The sequence below is a fragment of the Heloderma suspectum genome, chromosome 5 (assembly GCF_057233095.1).
Source record: "Heloderma suspectum isolate Gila_16-S chromosome 5, 16-S_ref, whole genome shotgun sequence".
In the NCBI taxonomy this organism is placed as follows: Eukaryota; Metazoa; Chordata; class Lepidosauria; order Squamata; family Helodermatidae; genus Heloderma; species Heloderma suspectum.
The window spans coordinates 33,364,905-33,389,951 of NC_139462.1; the positions used below are offsets into that span (position 1 = coordinate 33,364,905).

Below are 25,047 nucleotides of genomic sequence, written 5' to 3' on the forward strand. Positions count from 1 at the left end.
GTCACCCAGTGAGCGTCCATGGCCAAGTGGGAACTAGAACCTGGATCTCCCAGCTCCCAGTCCAACACTCACACCACTATACCACACTGGTATATGCAAACCATTCTGCTGTTTTCTGCACCAGCTGAATATTCTGGACTGTCTTCAAAGGCAGCCCTACACAGAGAGCATTACAGTCTAGTATAGAAGTGACTAGTGCTTAAATGACTCTAGGTAGATCTGCTTTCTCCCGATGATCATATATAGCCCCTTCCAACTTTATGGAAGTTCACCACAATTTTTTTTTTTAATGTGTGAAAGTCTTTGACTTTGAAATCACATCCGATTTGCTTCCTTGCCATATTAACTTAATACTCACTGATATCTAGTTTGTTATCCACCATTCTGTCAATGTCAAGCAATGCTATTGCATAGCAAATTATTCTCCATATTGTTAGTTTCATCTATCTATCTATCTATCTATCTATCATCATCATCATCATCAATCTTTTGCATTTATCTCTGTTAAATTTAATTCAACTCAGTTCTCTATTTTGTCGAGACAATTTCAATCCCTAATCCGATCCCACTTTTGTGTCAGCTGCAAATTCCCTTAACTGAACACACTTTATTTCTTTGATGAAGCTGTTATCAAAATTGTTGAATAGGACTGGATCCTGGTGAACAATCCTTCAGGAAATATGGTACGACCTTGGTACCACTGTGCTTAAGACTGCAAAGGGACATTAATTTCCAAAAAAACCCAACATGATATAAAGGTCCTTAACAAGTCTAGAACATGACTTATTAGTCAGTAATTCCTCCTCTCTCCCCATGGATAAATGTACATCTTGGCTAATAGGAACACTACATTTATTCTGATTGTCAATATTATCTACATTCAGTACAAATAAGAAGCTGTATAATTAACTGTAAGCACAGTAACAATTAATGCTACAGAAGACATAAAGGATCAAACATTTTTAATTCTGTAATAAAGTTTGCAATTTTATCATCTATTTTCCCAGAAGTGACAGTTTAAAATAATTCAGTCTGACTTCTTGCACTCAAAAGACAATTTATTGTTTCTTGTTGGGATAAAAGGACACCTTTTAATAAAAGCTTCTTCTAATCTCTTCCTAAATGATGTCAAACTGGTGCGATCTACCTTCTCTCTTCTCTCAGTGGATTTGGTGCTTATGGTAGATCATGCTTGCTGCCAAAGATTAACTTTGCTACTGAGCCATTTAAAGGGGCATTCAGAAAACCGCCAAAGCTGCAGCAAGAAACCATTCAAAATACTTTCCTAAACTGTCAGCTTATATTATGTGTTGGGTTTTTTTTAAGAGTATCTAGCTCCTTTTATCGGAAGATAATGTGCATTCAGTATTCAATCTAGTTGCTCAGTAAGATGTTGCTCTTCCAAATTAGAGGGTGCTTAGTGTCTCTGTGTTTTTTTAATTATAAACTTTAAATGTTTTTTTATTATGATTATGTATGTATGTATGTATTTATTTATTTAAAAATGTTCTTGGCCACCTTTCTGGGCAGAAGCCCTCCCAAGGTGGCTCACAGCAATAAAATACATAAAAACAGTTAAAATATTAAGGGAGCAATCCTATAGGCAGCTGCCTCCAAAGTTGGAGGCGACTGCCTATCCAATGAAAGGTGGGCGGAGCGCGGAGGGGATCTTCTGCATTTGCGGAAAGGAGGGGACCCTGCATTTGCGGCTAGACAGCCAATTTCGGCTGTCTAGCCGTGGGACCTTGGAGTGGGGGAAGCAGATGAGGCATAGGAAGTGTCATACTGGCACTTCCGCCCCTCATCCGGGAACACCCCCTTTTGCTCCGCTCTGCGCTGCTCTTATGAGCAGGGAGCCTGGGGACATTCCGTGCCGCCTATGAGGTGGTGGGGAGGCGGTTCCCAGAAAGTTACCAATCCTACGGCCATCTAGCCACAGTCTAGTGGCCATAGGAGTGCACACTTTGGGCCAGTGACAGAATCTCAGCCCAACCTACCTCACAGGGTTGTTGTTGTGAGGATAAAATGGAAGAGGAGGATTATGTACGCTGCCTTGAGTTCCTTGGAGGAAAAAAAGGCGGGATATGAACGTAATAATACATACATACATACATATACCCTAAAAACAATAAAAACATAAACACAATAAAATAGCAATAAATGCAACAATAACAGCCATCAATAAAACCACCAGCAACAACAGCGGCCATATCAAGAGAAGGCCACGGTAAAATAATATGTTTTCAAGGCCTCCTTAAAAGCCTGCAATGATAGAGCATGGCAGACCTCCAAGGGCAACTTGTTCCAAAGATGTGGGGCCATTGCAGAGAAGCCCCTTTCACGTGTGGTCACCCACCTAACTGCTCTCACAGGTGGGCAAATGGAAGGGCCTCTCCATCTGATTTTAAAGTGCAGGCAGGCTAATATGGGTGAAGGCAGTCCTTCAAGTAACTTGGTCTCAAACCGTTTCATGCATTTAATAACTTCTAATATGTCAGATTACTACAGAATTTTGCTGTCCCAAAATGATCCCTTGCCTAAGCACGGCTGAACTCTCAACTACAACATTTATTACTGTGGGCCTGAAGACCAAGCTTACACACAGCAAACGTGTCCCCTAGTGCTATTCCAATTATTATGGATTATTTATTTATTACATTTATATCCCAACTTTTTTCCTCTTTAAGGAACCCAAGGCGGTGTACATTATCCTCCTCCTCTCCATTTTATCCTCACAACAACAACCCTGTGAGGTGGGTTGGGCTGAGAGTCTGTGATAGGCCCAAAGTCACCCAGTGAGCTTCCATGGCTGTGTTCTAGATTTGGATTACAAACACCTACCCTCACTTTAGAGAATTTCCTTAAGATAACAGATCAATACAGATGTTTACTATTTAACTTGCAACACATACTCAAGCAAAATAACTTTAAGAGCATGGACAGGAGCATGGGATGGGTGAACTGGAGTTCAATGGTCAATTTGACAAGATCTCTTTTGACCTGGGGCTCAGGCTCAGTGGTAGAGCACCTGCTTTGCATGCAGAAGGTCCCAGGTTTGATCCCCGGCATCTCCAGGTAGGGCAGGAAAAGTTCCTGCCTCAAACCCCAGAGAGCCGCTGTCAGTCAGTGTTGACAAAACTGGGCTAGATGGACCAATGGTCTGATGCAGTATAAGGCAGCTTCCTATGTTCCTAAGATCTAAGTTGGCTTAGTCAGTACAATCAGTAATCACTAGCATGTGATGCCATGCAAATTCAGCACTTGCCTGCAAATGCCGAGTATGACAGAACAATATTGATGGGTTTTTCGAGCTCTCATGACTAAATCTTGTAACTGCAGTTAATGAAATGTGGTGTTTCTGCTTTCATAGGGTGGCCATGTGTCCTACTGTACAGCAGACAGTCCTCTATTTGAAGGGCAGTCAGATGACAGTTCTCTCCTTCAAGGCATTCTATATTTGAAGGACTGTCCTGTCCAAGTCCAGTTAAAAGATAAAGAACCATAAGAAGGGAGAACAGGTGCCTCAGATGGCAGACTAAACAGGCACATAGATCACCTGGTCAGTCTTTTCAATTATGGTGAGGTGAATTGCATTTCTATTTAAATTACAGCAGTTATTTCTAAATTTACATCTGTACATCCAGGTTAGGATAAGCAAACCTGTGTTCCCTTTTGTCCTCTTTTTGGTGATGTGTAAGTGGCCACCCTATGCTATAACCACACATTCATTTGTTAATCTCACCTTGCAAAACAGTTCTTTCTCCAGCTGTAAGCAATCTCCCCCCTTGCAACATCTGCGTCTGATGAACAGGGCTCTAGCCAACAAAAGCTTATGCCACAGAACTCTTTTCTTTTTGCTGCAAGAAACTAAAATAGCTGCCCCTTGGCAATTTTCACTCTTCAAAGTAGTTAAGACATAAGGAGGAGGAATTTTTGAAGCCAAAGTTCTCCAGTGATAATTTGAATCCACAGCATTTGATTTAGCTGCATATAAAGGAAGTAATTTTCGATTACAATTAGTTTGGTAATTTGAATGTGGATAGTCATAGTCTGGTACTGGGGGGAATAATTCTTCAGACAAGTTGGCTAACATTACATATTAGTTCTTATCCCCTCCCTAAAGGGGACCCAAAAAGCTAATTTAGCTGCAACCCAAGGCTTTGGGCATATCCAGTAGAATTTGTTATGTCTTCCTTTGAACAAGAGGCCCTTGTACATCACAAGCTGCTTTTGGAAGTTTCTTTTAGTTTCAAAAGTGGATAACCAAGTGGTATGGAGGGGCTTTTGTTTGAGGAACTCGCGCCCAAAGGTCCCTTGGGTGCATGGAACTAGTTGTATGATTCTTTTTATCCCAGCCATAATACAATACGGTTCTTTGGGAGTAAAAATATTAGACACACATAATGTACAATTTCAGGATATGAGAAAGCAAATTAAAGCAGCCTGAAATTTGGTAAATGCAATGTTTTAACCATTTAGGGAGCAATCTTATGGCCCCTAGACAGAGTCTGGGGGCCATAGGATAGTTCGGATTCCTGGATCGAAGACAGCATTCCCACCTTGGAGACAGGAATCTGAACTCCCCGCCCCCTCCTCCTTTCAGCCGGTGAGGAGAAAACTGCCCTGGCTGCATCTCCAAGCTCGCAAAAGCAACCTCAGAGAGGAGGGAAAGGAGGCATGCTGGTAGGTGGGGAGGGGACTGGGGAGGCCAGCTCATGCTGTATCCTCCCCAGCCTCCTTTCCTCCTGCTCTGCAGAGCTCCAACTAGACAGGGGAAAAAGCGGTTAATAAATTTAATAAATAAATAAACAAACACGCAGAGTGGGAAGATTGTGGAAGCGACGATGGCTTCTGCTGCTCCCTCACTCTGCACTGGATGGCTCTAAGCCTCTGAGTTTGGAGGCTTACTGCCATCCAGATAGGACTGTGTCCTAAAAATTTTAACAAGTGAAATTTAGGTAAGCAACACTCTGGCCAGAAAACAGACGCATACTTCCCCTACAATAATTCAATACAGCATTTCATGTGAAATGGTTTTCTGTACCATGCTTGCTTCAGTGAAAGCAGTAAAAGATGCAGTCATGCATTTACAAAACTAGTGCACTGAAAGAAAAACAAACAAATCTGCACTGTAAATTCATTTCAAGAGAAACCAAACTTACTTCAATACTGAAGTACCCTCTGTCAACATAGTCCCCTAGAAAAAGGTACCGTGTGTTGGCAGGAGAACCTCCCACTTCAAAGAGCTTCATCAAATCAAAGAATTGTCCATGGATGTCCCCACAAACTGAAAGAGAGAGAGAGGCGAAAAGATAAATTTATATTGTATATTATACAGACAACTGTATGCATTTGCTTATTAACATATAAATTGTACCCTAGGGCTCACTGTAGACCTGTCTAGCACAGTACATTGACAGGCAGCAGCTTTCCATGATCTCAGGCAGAGGTCTCAGCCTGCTACATCAAATTCTTTAACTGGTTTTGCCCACAGCCATGACACATAGGATAACACATGCACTCTACCACTGACCTACAATTAAGCTGGAGACTGATGGTAGTGGGTGTTATTACAGCAATCATTACACTTGCTGTGCATATTCTTTTTTTCTGTCTGGTCAAATGTTTTGTAGAACTTCTGTCAGCCAGAGACTGCAGAGGGACAAGAGACAAAAGGGTGCTTGTATGCCATGGGCAACAATGTCTCTATTATATCAAATCTCTTACAAAATTGTGTGCCTCAAGCCTCAAACAGCCTCAGCATTACCTTCTTTCATCAACGCCCCACAAGCCATTTTATGTTTTATTGTTATTGTTAAACTACTACAGACAGCGAAAGATTGGAGGAAACTGATGGAAGGAATATGATGGACAATTCATACTGGTAACTTTGCATCCATTTGTGTAATGGAACTACTACTGATGTATCAGCAATTTGGTTTTGAACCCAGTAAGGGCCTAATTCCACAGGGAAGACAGTATTTAGGGGATAATTGCGGGGGGGGGGGCATTGTTAGAGATAAATGAATGACAAGAATAAAGTGATAGCAGAGATTTCCAAACTCCATTACTCGCTGAAACAGGATAACCTTTCACAGTATGAAATATGCAAAACTGGAAAACAATTATACCAGGTGTAGAAACAATGGGGATGAAATTCAAGTGAAGCAGCATGGAAGTTAGTACAGAAGTACTAACGCCTGTTGAAAGCGCATAATACAGCAACTTTGGCCGAAGTTAAGCAAGTTTGAGTCTCATCAGTGTCCGGAGAAGAGATTGCCTGTTGTACAGTGACTTGAGTTTGATCATGGATGAAAGGTGGGATATAAATATCATACATATAAGATGAAATCTATGTAGACTTATTTCCCTGCACTCTTATGTGGCTAAAGCAACATAAATTCATATTCATATATAATAAACGATACTAATACCACATGTAAATACAAGACTTTCTACATAGATACAGATTGACCCCTTCCTGGTATTATAAAATATGTATTTAATGCAAGGAAAATGCCAAATATATGACCAGCACACACTTTTAATTACATAAAAGTATAGTAAAATATACTCTTAAGCTCACCGAGGAATGCTGAACAGAACCAGTACATATATTAAAACATCGCCCCTCCCCCGAAATGGCTAGAGTAACCTTAATAACAAGATACCCAATGGTTTCTTTCTCCTTTCTGCAAATGAACTCTTTCACTTGCTTTTATCATACTTCACTTTCCCAAGTATCCGGGAGGATAGATTTTGCCAAGCATGCAAAGTTAAACAAATGCAACAGCTGAAAGAAATATCATGCACAGAGCAATGTGTTGATAATGTGTATAATATCAATGGACACAAAACTTGCTCTCCAGGGTTTTCATGACTATATGAGAATTCATAATTAAGGAAAATGATAATATCCTGCTAAGGTATTCAGCTGCATCTCAGCACTTAATGCTATGGTCTGATAACCTGTAGGCATGATAATTATTCCTTCCTTAAATTACTGTTGAAGACTTATCATCCCATATTTTAATTTCAATTTCATGAGCATGGAACAAATGTTTGTTTGTAGAAGTGTTGAACATGCGCTTGCAGCAAACAAATGGATAATGAATTCCCATCAGGTTTTAGACTCCTTTATTTACTTAGACCATGAGCTAATAAGTGATAAACATCTCAAAATTAGGACTCAGAAGAAGAAAAACCACTTATTCATTGCGAAAGAAAATTATGGTGTAGCACAAGTGCTATTAATGAGGATGCACTAAAATTTACCACACTATACAATACAAACATAACTCATATTTCATTGTCTTTTTTCAAAGCATGGTGTCTTATTATCTTGACTTGCTATCTAAAGGAAAACTGCAATCTAGCCTCCTTTCTCCTTCTCTAATCATTAGGACATCCCTGCTTCACAGCTAGAGCAAATCAATGCAGCAACTTGAGGAAGAGGGCTATTCCTGTAGCTCTTACACTGTTTGTTATGAAAAAAGCAATGTTATTACTGATATGAGTAATTTATTCCTTGTATATTTTTCTATTCCTCTATATCTAGTAATTGGCTCGATGATTACAAAATGGAAAATGTATCTGTGCGTCAAATTTTTATTTCTGTTTTATTCCTCTGACATCATGGGTCAGTTTCATGTTATTTTCCTCCCTAATATTTGGCAAAGTCAAGTATGTCCACTATTTTTTTATAAAAATATAATCAACAAAAAAGAAATGGAAATACCCAGTTAATATACAAGAGAAAGAAAATGACAAAGTCACCTAGAACAGCAATCCAAAAGTTTTTTTTAAAACATCGGTCAGGTGTACATTTAAAAGCAAACACCAAAAAATATAAGTTGAAATAAAACAGTTTTTTCTCCCTGTCAGAAATGATCAGGAGGCTACAGCACAATCTCAGTCTCAAAGTCTACAATGACTGAGGCTTTTTTACATTTAGAAAAAAAATGACAAAGAAGGGACATGATACCCCAGTCTTCTCCAACCTGGTGCCCCTCCAGAGCACTAAGACAATCTCAATGTAGTAAACATCGTTATATGAAGTGGCCCCGAGAAACAGGCTGATTGACTTTCCCAATGCCACACATTTCTGGGGATAATAGAAAACAGCTTCCAAATAAATAGATTTCTCCCACTTTGTACAGAAGTCAAAGATCCATGTAATGCTATAATAAAACATATTTGAGGGAACTTGAATGAATTCTTTACTTAAGAGACTCCATCCAATGATGAGTGAGTGAATCCTTGCACAGCAGGACTTCTCCTTGCTCTCCTCCATCTTGTATCTCCCTGTGCGCCCCCAAATCCAACCTCCTGCGGTAGATTTGGGAGACACGTGGGGGAGGGATGCAAATGAAGAGGGGCAGAATCCATTCTGCCCATAGTTTACATTCTTGCATATAGCCCCAGAAGTTTATCAACAGGAAGTAGCTATTGAAGGTACCTTATTAACAGGCATCCTTAAGTGTGTAGAGAAGTTAGTGCAATAGATGGCTCATCTAATGAAACAAATACGAAAAATGCCTTCAAACTGTTCCGCTTCCATCATTTATTAATTTAAATTTAGAAAGAAGAGCAGAGAACAGGATAATTAACAAGAAGGAGGAGGAGGATGGTTGTTACTGATGGCCAAAATTCTTCCCCATCCACCTTGAAAATATATCAAAACATTGATGAAAATACTTTTTCTGATCAATTTTGGATTGGCTCCAAAACGATATACAGAAACCACATCCAAGAAAGTCTTTGCAAAGCAAACTTAGGTTTGTTTTTAATCATATTTATGTTGTCTTTTTCAGTAAAAACACAAAATAACTAAGGGAGCAATCCTATGGCTGCTAGACAGAGGCTAGACGGCCATAAGGTATCTTGTTTTCTGGGAACCGACCTCCCAGTGTGGAACAGCCCCGTCCTCCATGCTCACAAGAGGAGCGCGGAGCAGCCAGAAAGGGGCGTGACTGGGGGCATTCTGGGGCGGGGAGGGCGGAAATGCCTGTATGAGACATCCAATGTGTCATACAGCCATCTCCTCCCCTGCTCCGTCCTCCTGCAGCTATACAGCCGCAATCGGCTGTCTAGCTGAAAATGCAGAGCAGGAGAAGCGCAGAGGAAATGATCTCCTCTGTGCTTCTCCTACCCTGCATTGGATAGATGGAGTTTGGAGGTGGCTGCCTATCTGGATAGCACTGCACCCTAAATTGCCTATTCTTGTTTTAAGCACGTGTGGAAACCTGAAACTCTTGGTTAAATTATCCAAGACCCATGTTGAACTAAGAAGTACATACTTGCTTCTATCTATACCCACACACAAAGACCATATTCTTTACAAAAAGTCAAGCACAGCACACCATAGATAAAAGCTTTGAAAGAAAGGGGGGGAAAAAAAAAAGGTTAACCTTTTCCCATGTTTTAATACATTTGATTGTGCTCAAGAAATACGATCATTGTTTTTTAATCTGGAATACCCACCTGGACATATTCAACTAGAGCACAGGTGTCAAAATAAAATAGATGTGCTATTTACCCATTTCAATATTCAGAAGGCCCAACATTTCATGAAAAAAATTCCTAATGTTGAATGTTCTCATTTTTACCCATATTGTCCCTCACAGAAGTCTCCAGCTGCTTATCGACATAATCTTTACTAGTTTAGGACTTCCTATTCCTTGATAGGGTAAACCTAGCCAATTATAGATAACACGCTGAATTCCATCTCATGGAAATCCACAGCCACTCAGATTTGGCTAAGTGCAGATGTCACTGAGGACAAATGAAGCTGATTTAGAGAGAGGGCAATAAATCCTATTCTATTCATATGGGTGAACTTAGATAATCAGATGCATGACAGGGAAATGCTTCTTGAGCATCTTCGTTCCTGTTGCAGTAATCCTTGAAACATTTCTAAAAAGGGGTGTGTGCTTTTCAATATTTATGTCCAATGTTCATGGACAGCATTCTCTCAGCAAAATTCTATATTCCATTATCGTTCCCTCTATTTCCAATTCAAGTCTTCCCGTGATCACGCAAAAGTAGCTAAAACAGCACCACTCATGCACAAGAGCAGCAGTTTGGGCTTAACCTTCTAAAATATATATTTAGAAAAACCTAGGGGAGGGAGAAACCATCCAAAACACCCCAGTGAAGACTGAGCATGTCCAGGGCACATGAAAAAAAAACCCTGAACGAAAATCATGTGGGAAGGGAGTGAAGTGGCTGCAAATGGAGAAAGGAGAAAGAGATATAAAGGTACTAGCGTGCTCGCTCGCTTTCTTGTCAGCTGGTGCCTGCCCATTCACTTGCTCTAGGCAGCCTCCTGTCTGAGAAAGAACTGCTTTGAAGACTATCCAGGCACACACACGCATGCACTAATAGTATTGCCCAAGTTGCTTCTCTTCCCACAACCTTTCCTTATAAAGTTGCAACAGTTTGCCTTGAAATTTGCACCTTCAGGTATCATTTGAAAACCACTCAGAACAAGCAATACTTGCAGTGTTTAATTCCCCTAACATTTCTCATGGGTCAACCCATATCAAGAGCCATTGTGGTGCAGTAGTTAAAGAGTTGGCCTGGGACTCAGGAGATCCGGGCTCTAGTCCCCACTCAGCCTTGAAGCTCGCTAGGTGACTTTGGGCCAGTCACTGACTCTCAGCCTAACCTACCTCACAGGGTTGTTGTGAGGAGAAAATGGAGAGGAGGAGGACTATGTATGCCAGCTTGGGCTCCTTTGCAAGAGGTAAAGGTGGTATATAAATATAATAATAAAATTTTTAAAAAGAGTTTTGAACTCTGATCTCACTGCCCTTCCAAACACTCAGTACACTGGGTTGAGATAAAGGAGAGGATCTTCTGCGCTGGCAGCCAAAAGCTGTGGAACTCCTTCTGTAGGGAAATTTGCATTACTCTTCTCTTTGATGTTTAGATACAATGGCCAAGTCTGGAAGGCTTTTCAGTTGGCCTGATTGCCTCTATTGTTTTTCCTGATTCTTTGATTTATCTTGGTAATAATTAGTTTGGGATATTTCTAATGTTAGTTAGATATACATATATATATATACATATATATATATATATACACACACACATATACATATATACACACACACACACATACACATATGTGGTGGTATACTATTTTAAACATTTTCCCCCACTGCCTTGGAGACTTTTAGTGAAAACCCAGGCTATTACTAAATTAAAAAATACAACAAAAAATAGAGGTCTGTACTGTTAATAAACATACACAATCCTTTGGTAGGGTCAAAATATTGAAAGAATTTCTTTTAATTATGTGGGAGATTTAAATGTGTGTTTCAAATCTAACACAGTTCACTCAACTGACTGGACTCCACAAATATAGTTTGTAGCCACTTTCCAAACTCAATGGCCTGCTCTCTGGAGATACTTTAGAATAATTTAGACATCTCTCTAAGCCACATACTTTTCTCAGGAAATATTCTTCTGCTAACCAAAGCCAGGTAAACACTATATGAATTTGTTTGATATGCTAAGTACACAGAACACCTTAGGTTTATAGATTTCTAATGTAAGTTATCTTCTTCTTGGTACTTATATTAGTTACCTAAAAATCTTTTATCTATTTTCTTCAGTCACTGATTGCAAAAAGCTGGAATGCACACTCTACTAAGGTGACGGGGCATCGTCTAAAAAAATCTAAGTAACTTCAGAAAGATATTCTGTGCCAATAAGGAAGGCATCAGCCAACTAGGGCAAACAAGTGTCATAGTTTAAAAACAAAAAGAAATCTATCCAGCTTTCTAATGGACCATGTACATATTCATGTTAGCTGATTTTTTTTTCAAGAATTACTCTGACAGGCTGTAAAGTGATATGCATAAATAAAGCAGCTTGAGAAAAGGTTAAAAAACACACCCTGATAAACATTTACAAAATATGATTATGCAGTTTCAGGTTGTGTTTTGGGGAAGAGGGCTCAACTTTATGAAAATATGGAACTTTGTAATTCAATTGATTACCCCAAGAAACATGATGGTTAGATGTGCATAAACTGGAATATGCGCACCATCCCATTCCTGTTAACAGAGTATCTGGATCCAGCACCAATGGTTGTCCTTAAAATGTGAGTTCTCCCATAAAGACTGTAGCTTTTTACACATCTTTGGATTGTGCATAGGCTGAGTGCATAGACATAGGCCATGAGGAATGTACAGTTGCAATTATTCTCAAAGAAATTATTCTGAAATGTCCGTGCATTTACTCTCCAGCTACTTCACAGGGAGTGAAAATGGACCACACATATTGCAGTAAGGTACTGTGAGAGTTGCTGCTGGTAAGAAAAAAATGGTGCAGGTGATGTTTTTCCCTAGTATTTATATCCCATTCGTGCACTGTCACACTGCTGCATAGTTTTTGAAGTCTAAATGGGGAAAGTTTTGGTGTATAATATGAAGTCGAAAGAGTTCTAGAAGCTATTTTTCTTTAAGTGAAATCTGAAAGCAAGATTTATTCTGTGTGTTTTATACATATTTTTGCACCATCCGTTCTGCATCTTGTTTCATGATGATCACTCAAATTATTTCAGTATTGTGGATCTCAAAAGACAAGGCAGAAATACTGTTGGTCATTAGAAAAGGTATTCTGGGTTTTGGAGTACAGACTATTTTAGATAGAGTTCTGGCACTTGCTCTGAACAATCAGGTCTACAGCTTGGGGTTCTTCTAGACCCAGCATTGCTCTTGGAGGGTCAGGTAGCTGCAGTGGCCAGGAGCACTTCTGCTCAGGTTCAACTCATGTGCCAGTCATGCCCCTTCTTGGAGAAGGCAGATCTAGCCACAGTGTTCCATGCCTTAATCACCTCCTGTTGAAATTATTGCAGTGTGCTCTATTTATTTATTTATTTATTTATTTAATTTCTATACCGCCCAATAGCCGAAGCTCTCTACACGGAGCTGCCCTTGAAGAGTGTCTGGGCAGCTCCAAAATGTAGCAGCCAGATTGCTTTCTGGTGTGTTGACCATATTACACAGGTCTTATATCAACTGTGCTGCCTGCCAATCTGTTTCCAGCCTGACAAACCATAGCAGAAGTATTTTTTGGTTTTTCTCATATGAGAATAATCTCTTGAACCCTTCCCAACTTCTTTGCTGTCCTGCATTACAGAAACACAGATTAGGGTTGCTACCTAAATCAGTTTCTATCTTTTTCTCATTGATAAAACAACTGTTTATTCAATAATAGAATCCAACATTAAATAAACTAAATTTACTAATTACAGAATTAGTATAGAACTCTAAATAAGCCATATAATATATCCCATTTCCAATCAAATCTCTTGCATTCTAATAAAATATAGTTATTAGACATCTTAATTAATTTTAATTAAAACAACTCTTTAGGATCAAATAAAAATATGTTCTTAAGATTCTAATTTGTTTTTTATCAAAAGCAATTTCTGTAACTCCTATTACCAAGATTGCGATTTGGCTGCTCTACACAATTGACCTTAATAAAAACATTAGATCCATTTTACCACCTTGCCTCTCTGTTAATGCAATCAAAATGCATATATAGTAGAACTTTATTTTGACAGAAAATACATTTTGAGAAAAAGAGGGGGGAATCTGCACAGTGGGAAGGCATCTGAATGCAGTTATCCTTTCATGATCTGATTTCTTCAATGGCTGCAAATGGATGCAATATTATTTATTGGGTTTTGAGATGAAAGCTTGCTTTGCCGCCCACAGATACTTATTAAATATTTTATCTTGAAAGCTGCAAAATAGAGCCCAAGGGCTTTTAGAGGAGAGCTCTCCTCCATTTAACTTACAGAGAACACTTTTCAGCTATTATGTTGCAAACCTCCACTGGCCCTGCAGCTTAGGGATGTGACAAGGCCAAGGATACTCCTTAATCTTCATGAATAGATGTGTCAGATAAATCTTTAGTTACATGATATCATAATACGATGTCCATATGAGAAAACCCCCGCAGAGTGGACTTAAGCTGGTTAATTTTGCTGTTCTACAAGTCTTGTCTGATTCTTTTCTCTGGTTAAGCAAATTACCAGCAAAGGAAATTTCCAAGACCCACCATGGCCACACTGAAATTCCCTTGTGATCTGAAGGGACTTGCTACACCACACTTATTGCAATCATTTACAGACCATCTTGCATTCTGGTACCATTAAAAAACCTTTTTCTACACACCTGTCTCACTACATGGCTCCAAAATCTCTTTGACATAATACATATTTGTGCGATCAGAGGGTTATAGAATGCAGAAGTTAACCATGTATTTGTAATTACTGCCAGTGTATTAAGCAATGATAGCTTCCAACTTCACTTAAGGTGGATTGCCTGAGAGTCCGTAGGAGATTACCCCCTCCAAGGTTGGAGATCCGACCCCCCTTGTAGCCGGTGAGGAAAGAACCGTGCTGCTTGGCCCGCATTGTTGGAAATCAAGCTTGGAGATGGGGAAAGGGAGTTTCCCATTCCAGTAGGTGGGAAGGGGAGGAGATTGGAGGGGCCAGGATATGAGTTATCTTGCGCCTATTCCAGCCTCCTTCCCTCCCCCTCCAAAGCACTGTTGCTAGACAGGCTGAAAACCCCATCTAGCAAAATCTGCAGGGCGGGAAGGACAGGGAGGTGAAGATCACCTTTGCCTCTCCTCTTGCTCTGCACTGGATGATCTGAAGCCTCCAAGTTCTGATCACAAGGGTGCAATCAATAGGACCCGCACCCTTAATCCAATACAGAATGTTGAGTTGCTTAAATCTATGGCATTTTTGTAAAAAAATGGGTTAGTCAACAGACTTCAGATTAAACTAGCAACACCTTTTCCCATCTAGCTGCAAGAATAGGTTCTTTACCAAGCATCTGGTGCTTGGCTGAGTTACCATTTTATCATTCTGCTTCCTGTAGTATCGAAGTGGATTCAAGCATGCCAGAGTTTATTTTGCATGTGCACACACACAAGTGCATGAGTGATTGTGTAGAGAAGAGTGCATTATATATGTTTGGGTAGAGTTCACATGCCAATTTAAAATTGTCAATGTGGGTTGCTGTGGAAACAAAAAGAACTGGTTAATTCTATCCCCAGTTTATCTGTCAGATCAAAAACTCTCAATGGAACCATTGCTACAAAGAACCGAACAACAATAGGATAAAACAAGGAATGGATTCTGAGTTCATAGCACCCTTTCCTAGGGATGTATGACAATTTCGTTCCAATTTGTTAAGCATCAGAATTTTCCCTGTTGGGAATCCCAAAAGCGACTGGGGGCACATTTCTTGGCCGAAGCTTGCCTATTCGCAAGCTCATGATCGTTTTCAAACAATGCATTCAGTAGAAAAATGTGCACTTTAAAAATGTGCATTTTGGAAAAAAATGCATTTTATGCTTTAGTCAATGGGGGAAATATGCATTTGGGTGTGCACTTAAAAAAAAATAGCACACCAAAATGAGCACTTTTCCCATTTGAAAAAGAAAAGATACTGCTTCCATTCAGGAACAAGAATGAGGTGAACCAGCTTCAAGGTGGAAATCAAGGTTACAAAGTTGAGCTTCACTGATTCTCCAGTCCCTGCCCTTTCCTCAGGAGACGCTGAATTTCACTGCAAAGTTTTTATTATAAGTAGTCCAAAACCCAATTGCAGAGATAACCACAAACCATTTAAAACCTCTCTTGTAAGGTTTTATTCTGAATTTTGTCTATGAAAAGGAAGACGCAACCAGTACATACGTTCATAGAGCCTACCACCATTGGGCTTTCTTAGCACGCTAATTCCATCAGCAGATAACCTCATCATACATTAGAACATGGTCTAGGTCATTGCTTTAAATACCTGGAAAAGAAAGGGAATGACTGTGGCCAGCTTTTGCTCTTCCTCTCCCTGGAAGATTCTGTACATGTCTATACACATTTGACAAATCAATACGTCACAAACTCAGAGAATGTCCCAAAATGGTGACGAAAACAGTCTCACACAGTATACATTTCTTGTTTCTGATGATGAGCAAGATCTGACATATATAAAAAAAAATCTGTATACATCCCAACAAGACAATGTACTGTCCAAAAAAAAAAAAATTACAAGTAGTAAGTATCTTGTTGTCAGAACTGATGTTGAAGCCTTAGTGCATCCTTTGATACGACACCTCCCTGCTAGAGATAGATTTGCTAAAAATAAAGAAAGGTCAGTCTGCTAAGATAGCATCTTTGTAGTCTATGAAGCATGTCTAATAACTTTATCCAGGACATTTGCAGACATTTGCAGCTTCATGTGCATCACAAGCCGTCAACAATGAATAGGGAGAGGGAAAATATACAATCAGAACACTTTTTCTGATTAAAATACAAACTTCTGAATTGTTCAAAGTAGGCTTGTGTTTGACAGCTCATCCAATTTGTCATTAACATATTATTAAGAGGGGGGAAATCTAAAGCATTCCCATTTTACAGATAGGACACAGAAAGATTAGTTTGTTTTACCAAAGACCTGATTAATGAATTCTGCCCTGACCATTTATTGTAAGAGCAGACAGAAGGATTAAAACTTGACCTCCAGGTTAACACTGATCTTTAATTCCCCCCCCCCCAATCAATACTGCATTTCTTGAGGGAATTGTTAAAGAGTTTAGCATGAATCTTCCAATGAGGTCTTCTCGGAGACTAAACAAGTGAATTGGGCATTAGAAAATGGCATAACTGGTTGCCCTCCTATGGCCATCTGACCCTACTTATGTGAATGTGCCCATAAACCATTGAATCATGGTGAAATGACCAGGAATGCTATTTGTATGAGTTTACATACCCAGTGGACTCTATGAAGGACACAGTCTCTAAATGAGAGTCTTCAATACACTGAATATTGCAGAAACCCTTTCCCTAACCTAATGTAAACATTCCTGAAGACAATGGCTGTATAACACTCGATGTTATGCTCTAACAATGGGAACATCACAACATTAACAGAGGACTTCAGATTAGGAAACTGTGGAATCCATTTTAAAGTTTGCTGTCATTCTTTAAGCAGCTGTCAACAGAGTGCATGAGAATACCTTCAATATATAATATAGCGTTCACTTCATGGTACTTTTAAACAGAAGAGCTTACAAAAACAGCCAAACCCTTTGTTAACAAAAACACACTTTCATTCTTCCCATGTGTCATCTAATGGGGCTCTGTCCCAGGTATTCCAGTTATTGGAACTACTAGTGAGTACCACGAGCAACGGTTTTGTAGCAGTGAAATGTTTTCTCCAGGGCAACCTGCTGTTCCTGCTTACATATGGTTCATAGAAAGATGGCTAATGCTTCCCTATTTCTGGCCAGCTCAAACTGTGTGGTGTAGTGGCTAGAGTGTTGGACTGGGAGCCGGGAGATCCGGGTTCTAGTCCCCACTCAGCCATGGAAGCTCACTGGGTGACTCTGGGCCAGTCACAGACTCTCAGCCCAACCTACCTCACAGGGTTGTTGTTGTGAGGATAAAATGGAGAGGAGGAGGAGGAGGAGGATAATGTAAGCCGCCTTGGGTTCTTTGCAAGAGGAAAAAAGGCAGGATATAAATGCAGTAAATAAATAAAAACAGAAGTGGACAGTTAATTAGTTTACATGATGTCATCCTGCTTCTACTCTGTGAACAATCTGTTCTGATTTTTCTTTTGTATTCAATACTAGCGTAGTTGAAAGAGTGCTTATATTTTAGTATTTGGGGTTTATGTTTTTGGATTATTATTTAAATTGTAAGCTTCCTTGTGTTTTCTTGTTTAGTCAAAAGAGAGCAATCATATGGGCTAGAAGCACAATGATGGAGCGCTCTGATGTTGCAGCCCTCCTTCCATCCTACACTCTGCCTGGCTCCTGCCGGTAGGGCAGGAGGAGCAACAGAATCTATTTTTGCCTCTCTGTCCTCCTTTGCAGCAATTTTCATTAGATGGGCTCTAAAACCCATCTAACTTACTCTCTCTTCCAGGTGCAGCAGATCCTTAGCCTCTCCCCTCCCTGCCTTTTGGCCTGCCCCTGACATACCCATTCATTCATTCATTCATTCTTTCATTCTTTACATTTATATCCCACCTTTCTTCCATCATGGAACTCAAGGTGGCAACATGTGGTTCTCAGGTAGTATCCCCTCCATGCACTGACCAGACCCAAACCTGCTTAGCTTCAGCAAGGTGGCTGCCTCATGTACCTTCAGACTATGCCCTGGGAGCCCCCTTCCTGATATCGGAGTCCCAACCTTGGGAGTTCTGCAGTGGCTGGGAGGGGCTTGGGGGCAATGGAGAAGGTCCACAGTCAGATCTCGTCCTCCAGCCTTGGAGGAGGAGATCCACTGCATCCGATGGCCCCTCAGATGCTGAAAAGGGGCCACAGGATTGCTTTCTAAATGAGAACTACGTTCTGAGATGATGCAATGTTAGGTACTGAAAAAGCACATCTGTAGTAGCAGATAGCATTTCTAAACGTACTATCTACAGCTAGACAACTGCAGAATATTTTAAAACTTTTTTTAAAGGCAGTATCTTGAGGTACAATCCAGAAAAAAAGTTAAGCAACTATGGCCAATTTATTCCAGCAGGGCAGTTAGATGGGTCAGTATTTCATCCCACCCATTTAAATCAGATGGATGTAAGAGTCCTTGCATGTTGGATGGAGCATGGCACTTCTGTGGTTATGACCACATTCTTGATTGCTGCATGCTTGTGGGGTTATATGGTTTGCGCTATCCTGGACTATTTGTAAACCCTGTTTTCATCCTCCTGGAATCACCTGGAGATGACAGTATCTTAGGTGCACTGGGTATGGAAACATACATGGATTCACCAACATTGCCAGCAGCCATATTAATACAGTAGGGCATTAGGACAGGCTGTTCCTGGCTTGAGGCAAACCAATTACATTTCACTAGTGGTGGTGGGGAGGAGACAATTTGATCCTGATTTAAAACAGAACTCAATGTAACCCCCAGGTAACATGCTTGCTACCTGCCTCTAGGCAAATGCTTTGGTCAGTGAAAAAGAGCGGGCAGTAGCCACACTGCCAGTCCGCTTACATTATTGGCATACTGCTAGCGTACGTGACCTCTAGCGGTACATCAGTAAGCATAAGCTGGCATGCTGCGTTTTCCGTGGAAACCCGTTGTGCCAACTTACATTCTAGGTGTACTGCTAGAGGTCGCTTATGCTAGTAGTAGATCAATAGCATAAGTGGAGCAGCAGCGTTGGATATTGCCCATCAATAATAACAACAACAGCATTTATATCCCACCTTTTTTCCTCTGCGAGGTAGGTTAGGCTGAGAGTTAATGACTGGCCCAAAGTCACCCAGTGACCTCTATGGCTGAGTGGGGACTACAACCCAGATCTCACAAGTTCCAGTCCAACACTAACCACTACACCACACTGGATGTCATACAGAAAGTATGTATTTTATATTATTTTAACAATCAATTTTTGAGGCAGGAAGTATAATGCAAATTAAATCCATACATGCAAAATTTACACAATTAGTAAGATCTTCTCTTTTTTTACAGAAGAGCCATTGGCTTGATAATCAAATGCTGATTCTTGTTGCTGAGATGTGATCCTTTATTTACCAGCAATAGAATTTCAAGAATCTCAGCAGAGAGACAGATGGACATTCTCCAACCGTGGATCTTGCTGTCTGCTAACATACTTGATATTCCTAAATGGTGTTGTAGTGTCCGAGCTGTTTTCACTATGCCCCATGTGTTGGGTTCATACTGTACTCAATTGTAAGCTATTTGAGAATTCATCTATGCCACAAATGAGATGAGCAGCCCAATTTGCTTGTTTCTATACATACTAAGCTTTTGGCAAAAAGCAAAACATTTTTTAAATTAAGCAATGATTGATCAGAGATGTAGAACACAAGGAGAGCAAGAACATCAGAATAAGACTAAGACACTGCATGCTCAATTTTTTTTTTTTTTTTAAAAAACAGTGTTATTTTGATTTACCCACTGGTAACATGTTATTAATATTAGCGCTACCACCAAATATAAAAGATGCCCACTTAGAATTCATGGAGGTTACCATCCACACACTCAATGTGATTCAGATTAGAAGAGGCAAAAAAGAAGAAGAAAGAATTTGGCTTTAGGATATCTTTCCCAGCATGGGAACCTAGGAGGCCACCACAGGTGTCACTTGTCAAAGGAGAGGGAAGTACTTTGGCTGCAGCAGCAGATGGGGGAATTTCTGACAATTGAGATACGTGTACTTCTGCAGCTTGAGAAAGATGGAGGACCTGATACTGCTGAGCCCAGGTAAGGGAGGCTGGTGACAATAACAAGGGTAACCAAACGTAGGCAAAAGCAGCAACAGATCAAAAGGACAGGTGTCATACGCTAAGTCTGGTGACAAGAAGCAAGGATGTTTGGGTCAAGAGGCATAACCTGGCTAGCCTGGTAGGTCTGGCAACTGTTGGAACTGGCCTGCCTATGTAGTCAAGACCCTGCCACCAGCTCTCTGCCTCTGCTGCAAACCCGGCTAAGCACTGCAGTGCAAGGCTACCACCAAGGCTGCAATGCCAGCTGACCCTCCTGCTCACCTAGACCTATAAAGCCCCTAGCATCAGAGCTGCCCCATCAAGCTGAGCAACTCATCACTCTGAGTAGCAACGGAACCTCTGGTGTGTTGCTTAACCCCACTATCTTCTAGGGAACTTGACTTGCCCTCTGCCTCTGGTCCTTCAGACTCTGGTCTGCTTGCTCCAGTCCAGATCTTTTGTCTCAGTATCCAATAACTTTTGACTTTTGTCTCAGTATCCAACAACTGGGAACAGATACCGGCTAAGGTCTGGTAGCTGTTTATAGACTCTCAGAGCCCCTGACTGACTTCCAGTCCCAACTGGCAAAAAAAAAAAAAAAAGTTTTTAGATATATGTTGTCTCTGTGTGTGCCATCTGTTTATATGGTTTTTATGTAACTGCTTCTTCTGTACTTTGTATAATGTATTTTGATGGTTTTTAATTTTTGTGAATGACCCAGAGAGTTTTGGCTATGGGGTAGTATAGAAATATAATAAATGAATGAAATGAATAGCCAGGAACATTATGTAATCCTTTCCAGGCCAAATTTCCATTGACTTTCACACATGTTGGGAAACACGGCTGGCGATCTAGAACTTCCCTACTGTACACTACCTGGACAGTTCTCTTTCCCACCTTCTGTACCCTCTTACTGACTATATAACCTAAGCCAACAATTGCCAACAGCCAGCTTGGGTACATATGACCCCCAAAGCTAAGCTATTTGTTCCCTGACCATTGAATAAAATTTTTAAAATTGATGGTATTAGTAAAACATTTTCTCATTGTAAGAAAAAATGTTTTCAAGTTGTATGAGAATAAGTCCACATTGCATTTTAATGCTCTCTGTCCTTGGGATGTTGCATGCAAAGCCCCAACTGTGCCTGAACACATACACTCCAGAATGCTGAAGCCCTTACTCCTAGATGGTGCAGACGTAATTATGGACTCCGACCATTAAGGGCTGGATCCAGATTTACTCATACTTAGAGTAGACCCGCTGAAATAAATGGGAATAAGACTGGCATGACTAACTTAAGTCCTACTGATCTCAGTGAGTCTACTCTAAGTATGGCTAAATCTGGATCCAACCCTATATGTCACCTCATTGGGAAAGGACAAACATCTTGAGATAGGAGAAGAAATAGAAACAAAAACCTTTGCTGAAGCAGTGGCTGGCAAATGGGTCTTTCTGATCCCCCCCACCCCCATTTTGAGATTTTTCCATCTCTCTAACTTCTTTCCCTAGTAAGAAACTGCACCAGCATACTGCATCGCTCAATCAATATTGAAACCTTTGAGAAAGCAAGCAACGGTGAGATGAAGTGGCAAACACAATACTGTTCAGACAAGCTGTTCTGTATCTAGAATAAGGTGTTTGTGTAGCCCTGTTGAGGTGAATACGTGAAGGCTTACAGGGGGTAGTGAGTTAGGGCTGTGCACTCTGGCACTGTCCCTTAGATCTCCAGGTGCGCTGTCCTCACTCACCTCAGTTCAGACCTTGCCAAGTTGAATCGGCAAGGTCTGAAAGGGAGCTCTATTCACATTCGCTTCAACGCAAGTATAACACTCTGCATGATCACGGATCTGCCTTACTAGAGTTCCCAGTCACGCTAAAGGTTCTACCCGTCCCACATCCAAGGGAACACAAGCAGAACTTCCTTTTAATCTTGCCAGTCCAACAAGGCAAGGTCTGAACTGAGGTGGGTGAGGCCAACGCATCTAGAGATGTAGGTGCGCTGGCCCCAACTCTCTGTTGCCTTTAAGCTCTCATGTGTTCACCTGAACACCTGAACAGGGCTTGTGTGTTTGTGTTTGTCTTCTCACCACCTGCTCTCCCCAGGGAGAAAGTTAAAGCCAGTGTGGTGCAGTGGTGAGAGTGTTGGACTGGGGGCTGGGAGATCCAGGTTCTAGTCCCCACTCAGCCATGGAAGCTCACTGGGTGACTTTGGGCCAGTCACAGAATCTCAGCCCAACCTACCTCACAGGGTTGTTGTTGTGAGGATAAAATGGAGAGGAGGAGGATAGCCTTGGGTTCCTTGCAAGATGAAAAAGGTGAGATATAAATGCAATAAAAATAAATTAAAAAGTACAAACTAGCTTAATAAAGCATTTATATGGATCACAATGAACTCAAAATCTATAATCAAGCTTGAGAGAGGAGATACAGGCAGTAAGTTCAATGAGATCCCAGAGAGAGAAGAATGTAAGAAGACCCGTGCTGGATCAAACCAAAGGCCTATCTCAGGTGTGGGAAACCTGAGGCCCTCAGCCCAATTTCAAAAGCCCTCTGCATGTGATCAGTTCAGACCTCTGGCAAGAGCAATCTGTCTCTTCCATGGCAGCCTGCTGTGGCGAAATAAGTGGGGGGGGGAGAGAGAGGTAGCAGAAAGAGAAAGAGGGGTGATTCACTCACTTTTGGCTCTAGCCCTGCCTACTGCTGGCTATGGCCCTGTCTAGTGCTGACATGGGGGCCTCGATACATTACCCATGAGGGAATGCGGCCCTTGACACAAAAAGGTTGCTCACTCCTGGTTTCGTTCAGTGTTCAGTTCCCACAGTAGCCTACCAGATGCCCATGGAAAGCTCACAAGCAAGACATTAGCACAACAGTATCCTGCCAAGAGTATTCCCAAACAACTGGCATACAGAGGCATATTGCTTCTGATACTGGGGGTAATATATAGTCGTCATGACTAGCAGCCATGACTAGAACTCTGAAAGGGAGTTATCCTCCTTATCCTCCATGAATTTGTCTAATCCTCCTTTAAAGCTGTATAAGACGGTTGCCGTCATTACCAATATCAACCCAATATCCCACTAGCACATATAATACTGCTTCCAGGGAAAGAAGGGTAAAAAAGGGGGGAATGGTGTTAAGGACCTGCACATCTCTCGGCTAGGAAGACAAATGCTCCTATGAACAGAGCTTGCCAGTTTCACACTATGGTCTGGTTCATACATGCACATACATTACTTCATTCCTGGCAGATTCCACTAGCAAGTATTGTGCATGAGGTGACACTGAGTGGTGTAAAAGTTTCATCAATGGTGTTAGATCTGTGTGGGCTCATTCACACATGCAAGTCATCACTTGACCTTGCAGCCATTAAGTGAGAGACATACATGCATTTATCACTATAGAATGAAGACAGAATAATCAAGTGTTGTACAGTAGCAAATCGTCAATGTATCCAGACCTTTATTCTGAGCAAGTATATAACAGCCAGTTAAGTAATGAGTGGTTTTTAAGCAGGGTTTCAAATAAATAAATCAAAGTTACATTTATGAAATAAATAAGAGAAAAGACGGAAACAGGGATGCCACCAGGGAGAGTCACTGTAGATTCACAAATAGGGAAGAAACTAACGGTTCACAAATAATGGCAGAAACTAAACAAATAAATAAATGCTGCTTATGTAAGGAAGCAGGCATTTAGCAAGCAGCATAGATTATTATTTTACATCTACAAGCATGTGAAGCAGCACCCAAGGCAGGATTTCAGGGCAACTAAGCTGGCTCATTTCCGACATGCTTCTATGAAGCCCTCTGCTCCAATGATAATCCGTCAGCTTGAATGCTCCAAATACTCTCAAGTACTGAATGGACACAGGATTTTGAGCTTTGTTTGCTGGACATCAAGAGAGTTTTTCAATTAATAGAAAAGCTGTTATGCTAAACGGCTGGCAAAGGACAAGATGTCTCTGCCTCTTCTGCTCCACATAACATAATTTGACCTTTTCACAGTGCACACATGGCAAGATTATCTCAGAGATATTACACATTGACTGCACAACAGACAGACAATGGTGGTGGTGGTAGGGCTTCTGTTTTTGCTCCTTACAGAAATCAGCTGCCTATGCAAGGATGTCTGTGTCACCCAGCAACAGTCTTGTGAATGGCCACTGTACATAAGGTAATTATCACTGTCCATCCTGTCTGCATCACTGTCTACAACTTTCCCTGACCTCCAATCCTCTGTGTATACACTTGGAACTCAGAATAATAATTCATGTGCTGATGAAGTGGGCGGTAGTCCACAAAAGCTTATGCCATAATGAATGTTGTTAGTCTTTAAGGGGCCATAAGACAATTTGTCATTCTTGCTGCATAAGACTAAGATGGCAACTGCTCTGGACAGGGTATTTCTTGAAGCATTTTAAAGGCTATCACAAAAAGACTGGCTTTGCAAAGGATGCCTACAACACAAGAGGAAAAAAGATTATGCGGTTAGGTCCAGCCTTAGTCATGCTTAGAACAGATCCACTGAGATCAATGGGGCATTAGTACAGACTTACTTCTCCCATTTATGTCAATCGGTCTACTTTAAGCATGACTAAGGCTAGAGACAACCCTGTATCTAACTTGACATGGATAATTATAACACAATACAAAGGCTAAATAATTTGAAGTTCTTAAAAAAAAATCACACCTTCCAAGCCCTACATCCTGGGTTGTATTTACTTGAATGAAAGCAAACAGTGCAGGATTACTCAGGAATGC

At 40.8% G+C, this 25,047-nt stretch overlaps 1 protein-coding gene across 1 annotated transcript in view; it reads right to left on the reverse strand.

The window, feature by feature from the left end:
* The window catches only part of PPP3CA (protein phosphatase 3 catalytic subunit alpha), a 271,308-nt gene that overhangs the window by 102,232 nt on the left and 144,029 nt on the right, over positions 1-25,047 (reverse strand). Inside the window, exon 3 of the mRNA XM_084855718.1 lies at positions 5,163-5,287. Within this exon, the coding sequence (XP_084711844.1) occupies positions 5,163-5,287 (125 nt within the window). The remainder of the gene's footprint in view (positions 1-5,162; positions 5,288-25,047) is intronic.